Source organism: Manis pentadactyla, chromosome 13, assembly GCF_030020395.1.
Source record: "Manis pentadactyla isolate mManPen7 chromosome 13, mManPen7.hap1, whole genome shotgun sequence".
In the NCBI taxonomy this organism is placed as follows: domain Eukaryota; kingdom Metazoa; phylum Chordata; class Mammalia; order Pholidota; family Manidae; genus Manis; species Manis pentadactyla.
The window spans coordinates 17342540-17354616 of record NC_080031.1 but is presented as its reverse complement, the minus strand read 5'-3'; the positions used below and the strand labels follow the sequence as shown (position 1 = coordinate 17354616).

At 45.3% G+C, this 12077-nt stretch overlaps 1 protein-coding gene across 6 annotated transcripts in view; it reads right to left on the bottom strand.

Annotated features, from left to right (window-relative positions):
* Positions 1-7419: 7419 nt before the first annotated feature.
* NTM (neurotrimin) overlaps positions 7420-12077 on the bottom strand; it is a 913692-nt gene continuing 909034 nt past the window's right edge. For all 6 annotated transcript variants that reach the window (XM_036930127.2, XM_036930133.2, XM_036930131.2 and 3 more), the window contains one exon: positions 7420-8291. In XM_036930127.2, coding sequence (XP_036786022.1) covers positions 8191-8291 — 101 coding nt within the window. In that variant the 3' untranslated portion in view covers positions 7420-8190. The remainder of the gene's footprint in view (positions 8292-12077) is intronic.

Sequence of the window (12077 nt, the reverse complement as noted above, 5' to 3'; positions counted from 1 at the left end):
TTCGAAAGGCTTTCTCGTTGATAGTTCAGTGATGTGCCTTTAACACGGCAATGTTTGTTAATGAAAATGGTCTATGCTCCTTCTCACAAATTCTAATCTGATTATCGGATTTGGAGCTCAGACCATCCTATGCCTGACTGATTATTCTTTTATATTTCTGAAGGCAAGGAATGATGAGACATTAATATAGATGTTCCTAGTGTGTCAAAATTTAGAAAAATGATTCTATATGTGGCTGGGAAAAAAGACATGTATTAATGCAAAAATCATCAGGAGGCCAGGGTGTCTGAAGTATTTGTAAAACAGCAGTGCTGAGTTCCATGAGAGAAGTGGCAGCAAACACGTTGTAATGAATTTACTGCCCTTGTGCTGCTGTGATAGAGGGCGATCATTTCTGACTAGTGAATTACACGGTGGAATATTGATTTCCTTGTTCAGAACCAGGGCTGGGTGCATGGTGTGCTTGACCCTCTTACACACATGCCGTGCTAGTGTTGGCACAATCAAATGCTTAGTAAATAAAAAAATGTGTTTCTCCCTTGGAGGGGGACACCCCACACCCACACTGTGAAGAAAAAGTGCTAGTGGGAATGACTTATCCCGACACTGTGGAACATGGAGTGTTTGGTTAATTAGGTTTTATTCAGTCAAATGTCCTGATAACCTTAAGCCTACCAGGCATGGGGTAAAGACAGTACTGATGTGATCTCCTTGGTTCACGGTGGGCTCTGAGCCATTTGGCTGAAAGGAAGAGGCAGAATCACTACTAAAAATAAGAGCACACACACACAGGTTTGGTTTTACCTAAACTGGTGTAATTGTACAGACACTGAGAAGAGTCAGTCAGCATAAAGAGTTTGGGATGAAATATCCTACATAGTATGGTCATTACAGGTTTAATTCCTAAATGATGGGCTCAAATCCATATGGGACTCCCTGGGTGCTCCCAGAGGCAGCTCTGCTTTTTGCTTAGTTGGTTAAAAATTAAAGCATGTAGGACACAATTCTTATGGTGTATATCTGAGAAGTTTAAGTGACCTACAAGAAACTCGGAGCTATTTAACATGGATCTCATTGGTGAGTCTGAAATGACCCAGAGTGTTTCATCAATTTGTATTTGTCTAGATTTCTTGTTTGGAGAAGATGTCTAGGTTTGTTCTTCAGTTTCTCAAAGAGTAGCCTAACATCCAAAGGTAGCTGTTTCAATCCTTATATCATGCCAGAAAAAGAAAGGGGTTCCTCCTACCTTACTGTGAATAGAGATACCTCTTAGATATCTCCATGAGGCCAATGCCTGCTTGAAGGCTTTGCCTTGGCTTCAGTGTGGACATGAACTATTCCTGTTTTGGGAAATAGATGTTAACTATGAAAGAATGAAGAGGTTGTCCAGAGGATATCAGAGCTCGGAGAGCCTCTGAGACCAGCTAGTCCAATGTTCATTTTACCAGTTAGGCAATCACGGCCCTGAGGCCTGCAGTGACCTGCCACAGATCCCACAGTAAATCTCAGCCTGCATTTAGGCTAGAATGCATCTTTTGGCTGCCAATTTAATATTCTCTCTACTCTACCCATACCCATTCCTCCAAAAATGAGGGGGCATTGGCATGCAGTAGCACATGGTACCTTTACTATGTGAAATTGGATTGTATTTTGCCAAAAGCCTGTCTAGGAACGGTGCTTAGAGTGACCGGTGAGGAAGGCGGCTGAATCTCACCTCTGCTCTCTAAGAACTCACTTTTTAACACCACAGGACACATCGGATGTATTATATGTAGACCCTCTCATGCAAATAGATTCAAGGATAAATATTGTCTTTTTGGATTTCTTCTCTATTTTGTCATTTTATTTTCATTTTTTTTGCTTGTTAAACTTTAAGATGGACGCTTAGAGAAAAGAATTTGTGTTTAACAGCATTTCTCACTGTACATCTTAATTCCTGTTTGTCTTTCTTTCCAAGTGGAAATACCAAGAACTGTGAACGGGAGTGAGGAGAACGACATAGTGCTAGTTTTCACTCACTGACATGATAAAGCATTTATTTTCTTTTTCCTTCTCTTTCTCCCTCACCTTTCAAAGGGAAGACAGGGACCCCTCACCTCCGTGTGGGCTATGTGGCATTTGCTCTTCTTCCCTTGACAGTTCAGAGTGCGGAGGTGTGGTTCGATGGCTCCATATGATCCTCCTGTCCGCTCTGCAAGTGAAGCTTCAGAAGGAACTAGGGCTCAGAGAGCAACTAGCACAAACATTTGTGGGAAGGGACCTGGGCTCTCATCTTCCAATGCAAAGCTCAGTCTGCGCTTTTCCCACTGCTCTTTACAGAGAAGTTAGAAAATGAAGCACAGAGTCTAGGGGGCAGGATGAAAAATGATCCAACAATATACAAACATGCTAAGTGAGACCTGCACAGACATTTTTGGGCCCTTCAACAGGACACTTATCAGGATGATGTGATACCATTCAAATCCTTTTACGGAGACCTCTTTTCTCACACTATGTCCTGTTATTTTGAATATGAATCTTGGGAATAACAGGTGTTAAATGTTTTGAAGAATTAAGTAATTACAGTAAATAACACACACACACACACACAAACACACCCACATACACACATGCACACAAACACGTGCATTCCAAGTGAGACCTCTGAGAACTTGGTCTAGTCCCAATGTCATTTACTTTCCCAGACATCAAGATGGGTGTCATATAGAGTGCAAAGCTGAACAGAAGCTTGGGGCTAACATCATTTCCTGTTCCAGAAAAAGAGAAAGAAAGAAAATAGTCTTTTTTTCAACAACACTCCTTTCCAAGTGCTGCAATGTCCATGCCTCATGTTCTCCTAAGGAGTCAGTGCAAAAATCTGCGGAAATGCATCTATGATTATGCATTTTCTTTTTATGAGCCATACTGGAAACAAGGACACTGCATTGACTGTAAAACTTTCTCAGATTCACTCCTTCAGTTGTCATTTATCAAAAAGGGAGATTTCTCAAATTTTTCTTGCAGAAATCTTATAAAATCTGAAGTTACTTGATTACTAGATTTTAAAGACTAATAATGATTAGCAAGCTGCCATCATAACATCTTATAAAAAAGATAAGAAAAGAGAGCCAACTAGTTAATAATAAGATCTGGACTAGTAAAAGAATCTGGACTAGAACCTAGTCTACTGATTAGCAATTCAGTTCTGTATTCAGATACCACACTGATACACAGAAATCCCCAAATCAGAGACATTCGAAACTAGGTAAGAGCTACAGATGACCATAGCCAACTTATATGTTCTAGTCAAACAGATAATCTGGCAGAGGAATAAGTCAGTTTCAAATAAAGTATAGAAATAGACTCAGATACTGTCACAATATGCAGATTCAAATATCTAAGTTATTAGAAGGTTTGCATGGGGGTAAAAAATCAACATTCCAGAATGAAAGCCAAACCAAGACTCCTTCATAAAGGACGATGCACCAAAATGCACCAGACATATATTGTAACAAGTGATCTTAAGTGGAGCCCAGGAATTAGGGAGTCTTTTCTCCAGAAAGCCATGTTGCTCTGGTCACATGATGTGGATATGATGGGAGAGATGTGGAGTGTAGGAGACAGGGGAATGGGAATGAGGATGCAGAGACCCAGAGACTCAGTTATTCATATGTCTTGGGGAATATTCATCTCTGTTATTTCCTTAGAGGAAGATAGGGTTGAACACGCATGGAAACACAGAGTATGAATTAAGAGCAGTAAGAATTAATGCAGTAGAATGGCCTGGTTAAGCAGTTACAGATGACAAAGGAGACACTTCCATATAATCAAATCCCAATTAGTTCTGGGATTTGGTTTAAAATAACTAAAAAAAATGCTGGAAAAACGTATTATTTAGTGCCTCTCTCAGACCACCAATCTCAAGTCTTTTAAGTTGCTTATTTGATGAAGGGTAAAAGACTGGCATAAATACATCTGGCCTGTAGTACCACAACCATGTAAGGCTCATCATAAACAGGCACCATCTACTCTGCCACATCTCTTTTTTGGCATAGATTTTTCTCCTCTCATGAGAAGTACCTCACATTTTTACCATTGTAAGAATAAAAAAATCATAGATGTTTGGCTGATCTACACATTAAAGAGTCATTCCTGTTGAGGATGTTTTTCTATCTTCCCTTCTAAACTCATGGTTCAAAGGTATAAAATAAAGACGGGGTCAGTCCAATGAAATGTGTGAAACCTCAGCCCAATTTTAGTGTTAATTCACTTGCTAACTTATCTCCAGCTTAAGAACAATAACCGTCATTCATCATCACCATCATTATCACCATCCACAGCCATGGAAACATTCCTCTGTGGCCCATCCACCGTGAATGTAGCTCTGAAAGTCTCCTCAGAAGGAGTCGGTTCTTAGACAAGAACTCACAGCACTTCAAATTAGATATCCGAACCCCTCTGTGGAAGAGACTGTGGGGAGAGATTTAACTACAGAACCTGAGAACCATCACACATCAGTGTGGCTGGGAAGGAGCAGATTGTTGAAAGATGAGTGGGATTCTACAGGAACATTTGCTCAGAGTGGGTTAGAGCTTGAGCATCCCCCACATCCCCTACTACACACTTGAGCAACTATTATGGGTTATCTGCCAAATATAAATCACGATTTCTCCAAAGAGCATCCTAACATTACAGGTAGTGGATGAATCCTAATGTATGACAGTGACTTGTGTCTCAAGTGTCGAGTACATTTGAGATCCGGGCCGGCCTGTGGCAACAGTCTTCCATCAGTACCTGTGCCAAGATAAATGACTGTAGATACTATTCATGATGGTTTTCTTTACTCACTCTAATGAACACTCTTGCCAAGCTCCTGTTCCCTGAGAAGACACAGGCTTGAGAGTGGTCCCTAGAAGCTCCTATCAAAGCTATGCCCTCCTGATTGAAGCTCTAAATCTAGTTAAAGGTCTTTCTCATGAGCACCCAGATGGTCTCCTTTAAGGATGAAAGTCAGCAGATTGGGGCTGTGGGGTTCACTAAGCAGAGGATGAGAGGAAACCCCTTTTGAGGAAGAATAGGGAGTTTTGTCAGCTGAAGCCATCAGTCAGAGCAAAATGGGGTCTATAAGGGATGTGCACTTGAATAACCAGAGCTCTCAAGAACTGCAGCAGAAGGAGGTGTATCGAGTTGGCACAAAGGTAAAATTCAATCTTCCTCATCAATGTCACTTTATAGAGCTGGTTGTGACTGACCAGTCTGTCCCAGGAAGATGGTGGTGGAGTGATCTAAAGCATGCTTAGTAACTATGGACAAGGAAGCTGATTCAAATGGAAATTTTGGGCTGTTGGGTTCTCCTGTCCCAGCAAAGTCTAGGAAGCTGCTCACTGCAGGTGCCTTGGTACAGCTTATTCAGAAGTGGTCTGGGCTCAGGCTTAACAAATGGAAATTACCTGTGTTCTTCCCACTCTCCTCCAATGAGCCATGATCTTCACTTCACCCAAATCCTCTCGTTAGCATCCTTAGCAGTTCCAGGCATGGACAGCTAGTAAATCCCACCCACCCACTCTCTTTCTGAGAAGACCTAAAGTCCTTGCCTTTGGCAGTTCTGGGACATAAGAAAGAAATACCATCAATGCAGTCAAAATCTGGGAGGCCTGGACACCCATGTTGCCAAGGAGAAGTGGGGTATCTGGCACCTAGTGATGGGGGTGGAAGGTCCAAAAGGCACAAAGAAACATGAAGTCCACAATCTCTTCTCAATTTTGCTAGTAGCAGCTGGAAATAAAACTTCTTTCTAAACATTTCCTATTCCTCTCAGGTGGAACTGACCCCTGAAAACATGAATAATCCTTCAGTGTGTCATCTCTGACCTCATTTCTTCCTCTCAGTGAATCGTCAGCTACTTAATTCCCAGAATCAATCTGAATCAGTTAAAATGATTTGAATACTGTTTTCTATTAAATTCTACCTTTTCTCTTAATTTGCAACTAGAGGCAAGGTTTGGGGGATAAGCATGAAGGGAAGAGAGACCCCAAAACACTGGTTGGTGGAAGTTGGGATTATTCAATACCAACCCATAAGGTTTCAAGCTTTTTAATTCACCTTTTTTATTTTTTGGTGGGAGCTGCAATATGCTGCATCCCAGAAATAATCACACATGAAAGCCTTTCTCAAACTGGCCTTGACATTTGGCCTAGGTTATGAGGCGAGGCATCTGGGCCTGCGGAGGATGCTGCCAGCCCCTGCGGGACATCCTGAAGGCATTCAACATGCGCTCCCCAGGATACCCACCCCGCCTTTTCTTCTTTTGGAGATTGAAAGTGGCCTCCTGACCTGCCATCTGTCATCTGAGCACACCCACAGAAAAAGCCCACTCCACCTTGAGGAGGGTCTGAAGGGTGGCAGTGCGAGTCAGGAGCCCATCCCCCTGCGTGCACCCCTGAGCCAGGCAGGCTCGGCTCTCCACCACCCCCTGCCCGAGAATGAGGTACCACACCAGGTGAAGAGGGACATGGAACACTTTTTAATGTCAAGTCAGAGACAACCCCTCCCTCCCCTAGCCCCCAACCCCACTTTCCCTCACCACATCCAGGACCCCTCCCCGAGGCCTCTCTGGTTCCCAGACTTCGGGGAGGAGGAAAAAAGGGTACCTAAAAACTGCATTTTCTTCTCTTTCATACACACGCACACAAAGGTGGAAAATTAAATAAAAGAAACCAAGAGGATTCGATTCTCCAGTGGTCACAAAGGCATCCGAAATTCCCGCAATGGGCTAAAGCAAGTGGTGACGGACTGTTTAGTTGGTTCAGGTGCTTGTGTTGGTTCATGCTGAGGCCTGACAGAGAGGAGACGCAGGCTCCCTGTGGAAGGCCTTCCCCTCTCAGAGCCGCCCCCGGAGCAGAGGCTGCGCCTGGGACTAGCGTTCTCTCTGTGTTCTCTTTGCACTTTTTATAAATGTCTCTGACATGTAAATAACCCAAGAAAAAGAAAAAGGCAGGAGCTGATTACACAATTACCAGTAAACTCTATCATCTTTTAGAAGATCAACACACAGCTAACGCCATATACAGCATGCAGTAATGTCTGAGACAGGACCCTGCTGAGAAATTAAATGGCTAGAACTCTAACAAAAAAAATAGATGTATATATATATATATATACTGTATAATATATATCATCAAAAGAAGCAGAGTCAAGAAACTCAAGAGACAGTGCACATCACCCTTCCGTTTCTAAACAGCACGTAGAAGCATAGTGGTTCCTGCATTAAAAGCCAGAATAAGGAGAAATCTGTAGCGCTGGTGGAGAGGTTGGTTAAATCGTATGTGGTTTTTTTTGGTGGACCTGCTGAATCCTCACCAGGTGGGTTAGTGCCCAGTGTGTGGTCCACCAGTTGTAAACCTAGTTTAGAAGTACACTACTCATATTTAATGTTTAACAGACATACTTCTCATCACCCTTTTCATGTGTGTAACTTTTTTTTTTAGTTTTGTCTTGTTTTTGCACTAAGTTCTAGACTCATATCAGAAAATATAATTAATAAAATTAATCATGAATCAGAATCCCTTATTATCCATAATGTCCATGTAATAAAATGGGGAGAAATAAAGTTTAACAATATCTTTTGTGACTGTTGATTGTGGGACTGTTGTAGCTGGCAGGCTGTCTTGTTTAGTTTCCTGTTTCTTTTTTTCTTTTTTTTTTATATTTTGCATTTCATCACACACACAATAGTGGCAGTCTACGAGAGGGCCCTCAGCCTCACAGCGGGGCCCGCACGTCTCACTCCTTGTCTCTATTGAATCTGGGATGGCCGGCTCCAGAATTTTCCTTGGCAGGGGCACTTTAATGGGCAGAGTAGCTGAGCCCTTGCCCACCCCGGTAACACATCGAGGTCACACAGTGCAGCTTGCACGTGGGTCCAAAGCCAGGCGTGCGCTCTTTCCATTTGGGGAAAGAAAGAAAACTCAGTTGTACCTACATATCAGCAAGGACTGCAAGGCGATTTCGATTTCCTTTTAGACTTGTTGCCCCAAAGTATTCTTTGTTCCCCTCCCTTCAATTTGTGTCCCTCAGGCTATTTCTTGGAATTCATTTGCTGATATCTGGTGTAGAAACGGGTATGCTCATGTTGCTGTCGGAGTTGCTGTTGCTGTTGTGATGGTGGCCGCGGCGCCAGCAGCTTTCCCCGGTGGGGGAATGACCCTCACATCAAAATTTGAGCAGTCGGTGCAAGACCAGAAGAGGTAGCAGCCAAATGCAGCCTGCCCTCCTTGATGTCCCGTTGTTCACCTCGCTGACTGCACCCGGGCCTGTGGAGAGAACACACTGGCCATGAGCTACGTGCCATGAGCTGGAATGCCCGTTACCTGGTCTGCTGCCAACAGGTCACGCCTCTGATGAGGCAGGCCTCCCACTGGAAGCATTCTGTTCCAGCTCCCTATATAAGAGCCCATGTTAGCACTGGACCTTCTGCAGCTGTGATCACATGGGTGAATGCTGCAACATGGGAAACCTCTTGCAAGGAGAGAAACTGAGGCCCTGGTTGGTGTGTGCCATTGGCCATGACTCCTTTTTGTGTCATAGCATGCTAAGGCCCTAGTTCAGGGTCAAGTTCATGAAGAATGTGCTGCATAAATTAATATCCTACATAGAGCTGCAGTACGGTAAGAGCTCTGTGATCTTTGCACCATCCTCCAACCACTTCTGAGCACTGGTTGCCTTAAACATTCACATGACCCTCCAGTGGCTCAACCTGTCATGAAGGACAGGACCTCCTGGCCACAACTGTCTGTCTCCCTGCTGTGGTGTCGGACTCGGCATCCACGCTGTCAATCACTCTATCTCAGGGCAAGGCCCTGGGCTTCCGCCTAGAGCGCTTGGCTTCTTTCCCATCTGGATGAGGTAACAGCAGGACTAGCTCAAGCACCATGGGCCTGACAGGCTAGAACCAGCGCACATGAAGAGGAGGTGGGAATAAGTAGAGAAACAGTTGGCCTTCTGCTGTGTAGCTGGGAGTAAGGAAAGCTTTATGTGGACAGTGGGAGGCAGAGCCGGCCATAGCGCTGTGTGAGAGGGCAGGAAGTGGATGGCATCTCTCATGGAGGGTCACACCAACTTGGCCTGCAAACAGATACTCTTTAAGATGGAGCCAAATGCAGGAGGCAGGAAAACCATGACTTCATAAAATTCCCCAGCACCATCCCTACTGCTAGAAGCATAAGCTTTCTGGCCACTCCGGCTCTGTGGCCAAGAACACTTGTAACAAATGGATTCATGAACACTAAACGCAAGATTGGATGCCCAGATGAATAAGGTGCCTAACGAAGCAGGGCACCTTCTCAGACTGCACTTGCTTAGGCATGCTCTGCTGCATGGAACTTAATGGAGGCATTTGAAGCTGGTGTCCTCCCGAAGCCCATGTCCTCACCAGGGGTGAAGGAACAAAGCTAGAACATGCTTGCCTGACTCAGATACTGAACATCAGACACATTTCCGACTATAGCAAATCAGCATCAAACCAGGCTTCTTGACCCTCTGTGGAAATATGCCATCAAGTCTTAGAACTCCTGGCCTGGAAGCACTGCCCTTATGATTTTATTTCTCAGACCTCTGGGACAAATCCCTGTTTCTGGGGCTCTGGCTAAGTAGATAGTCAGGAGTTAGAAATGCACCAGGTCTTACAACCTCACATGCCTCTGGTGTCTGGTCCACAGTATTTCTAAGGCCAAAACTTCTTGGCAGTGCAAGTTTTCATGCTGAGAAGCACATGAGACACCTGTTCTGTATTCCACCCCTCAGGGAGGTGAACATCTGGGCAACACAGAACTGAAGGCATCTGCCCTCAAATGCCCTCCTCCCAGTCTGGGCATCCCGGTGAGCTACACACATCATTCACCATTGATCACTAATTGGTTGGCTCTTCTACCATCTAATGACTATGTTTCTACATACAGCACCACCTCAAACCCCCTCTTCCACATCTAATCACTCTGATATCTATAGTGTTCTTTGGGATCTCCGGAGAGAAGACCCTCCCACCCCTACCCGGGGCTTCTAAGAGAAGAGGTTATTTGTTTCTCTCTCTGAGGAAGGCCTGCCACTCTGAGACACTCCAAGATCATTTGCAACAAGACCCATGCCTGTGCCTGATGCTGACTCCAGGCCGTAAAGGTTGATTCTGAGCCATGGGCCCAGCTGGTCTTTGTGGAGCCAGGCTTCATGTTAAGCTGGGCAGAGCTAGTGGCTGTATCCCACCTGCGTGCTTGCTCACTGCATAGTGATTCCAAAGGTGTTCTGTACACTCGGCATACTGTCCGGGCCACACACGCATCTGCTGGCTCACAGCTCTTTTTCTTTTTCATCTCTTTTGCTCTCCTGAGCATTTGCGCTACACACAGCTCTTTGAAACCCACTCCCCATTTTCCCCAGTGCATGTCTCCACCCCTGGCCCTGGCCATGAAGATGCTCCACGGTAAGAGACAAGAGGGAGAAATCCCAGCTCCCTGAATTCAGATGTTCTCTGCTTCTCCCTGCATTTGCACCTTTCAGGGCTGCCCAGCTAGTGGAAGTCTCCAGAGAGGAGGATGAAGAAGGCCACAAGCCCCACATGCAAGCCAGCAGGGGCCTGGCTTGGTTACCAGGTAGGAGAGGGGACAGCCTTGTCTGCAGGCGCAGCGGCCGTGAGTAGGCATCTCACAGAGGCAGGTGGCCCTGCGGTGCTCTCTGGGCACCCGTGTCCCCTTTCATTCCTCAGCCCCTCAGAGCTCCTTTGTGGCTCGGCTGCCTGCTGCGAAGCACTGCACAGAGTGGGTAGGGAGGCGTCCTGACCTATTGTCAGAAAATTCTTCCCATAGAAAAAGGTAAAGGCCACCAGGTGCGCCCAGCCTTCTTGCCTGTGTTGTTTCCCTGGACAAGCTCTGGGGCCTCTCTGCTCTCCTGTCTCAGGCCGGCAGGGGAGCTGCCACTCACTGTGCAGGACCACAGGCCACCTGCCCCTGTCTCCTCACATGCCCTGCCCTCTCCTCAGCCCGTCCTTCTCCGGCATGCCAGGGGAAGCTGACGTGACAAAGCTGGCCAGGGGGAAGAGGCCACAGGGAGTCCCAGGCGATGCACGCAGGCAGTGCCGGGGGCTCCACTTGCCTCTCCAGGCACAGCTGGATCAGCTCTCCTTTTAATTTCCAAATATGTTCACAAACTGAACTGCCACCTGTTGTCTGGACCCCTTGATTTTATTCTTTATGCTTATTGAAGGGTGATAGTTCTCTGGTTCCAAATTGATTATGCTACTAATCTATTTCGTTCCTACTGCGTTTACAAAACTTCCCAACTGCTTGGCAGGGCACTCATTGCACTTCTGCATCTGTTTGCTGTCTGCCTCCTTAGCTGTTCTTCCAGCCACACGTTCTTCAGTTTCTCTCTGCCCCTGTTTCATGCAGCACAACTACACGTGTGCCACACAGAGGCACATGTGCTACAGAGATCCCCTTTCCTTCCCATCTTCACACCCTCTGCGCCTCTCCCTGGAGCTCTACACTCAACTCATTTCCAGTCCTGCTGTAGCTTCTGTTCCAGCCCCCAGCCACCTCCTCCAGGCAGCCTTCCTTGACTTGCTTTGGCTTGCTTCCACAGCACCAAATGCAGCCTGCTTTTAAAATGCACACCACTCTATTATAATTCTGTTTACATATTATAACATTTATTGCCTCCTCTATACTGTAAGCTCCTTAAGGGCTGATGGCAGTTATTTAATAAACGTTTGTTGAAAGAAGGAACCAGAACACTGTGACATGTGCTGATGTGTCCATATTTACTTCGTGTTTTATTTCCTCTTAAGATTCTATGTGGGGAAGAAACAAACAAACAAACAAAAGACTGACTAAGCCAAAAACAACAAAACACTCTTCCTACCTTGTCTTTAACTTCTGCCTTAACTCAATTTTCTCTTCCAAACACCCTTACCCTCTTTTTCTAACCATAAAAGTTACTGTATAAGTTTTACTTCTAATAAAAGTCACTGAAAAATCTCTGGTTGAAGGAGGGTATTCACAGTTGTGAAATCATATTAGGATTTCAGGCAGACTGCTTGCAGTCAGAAG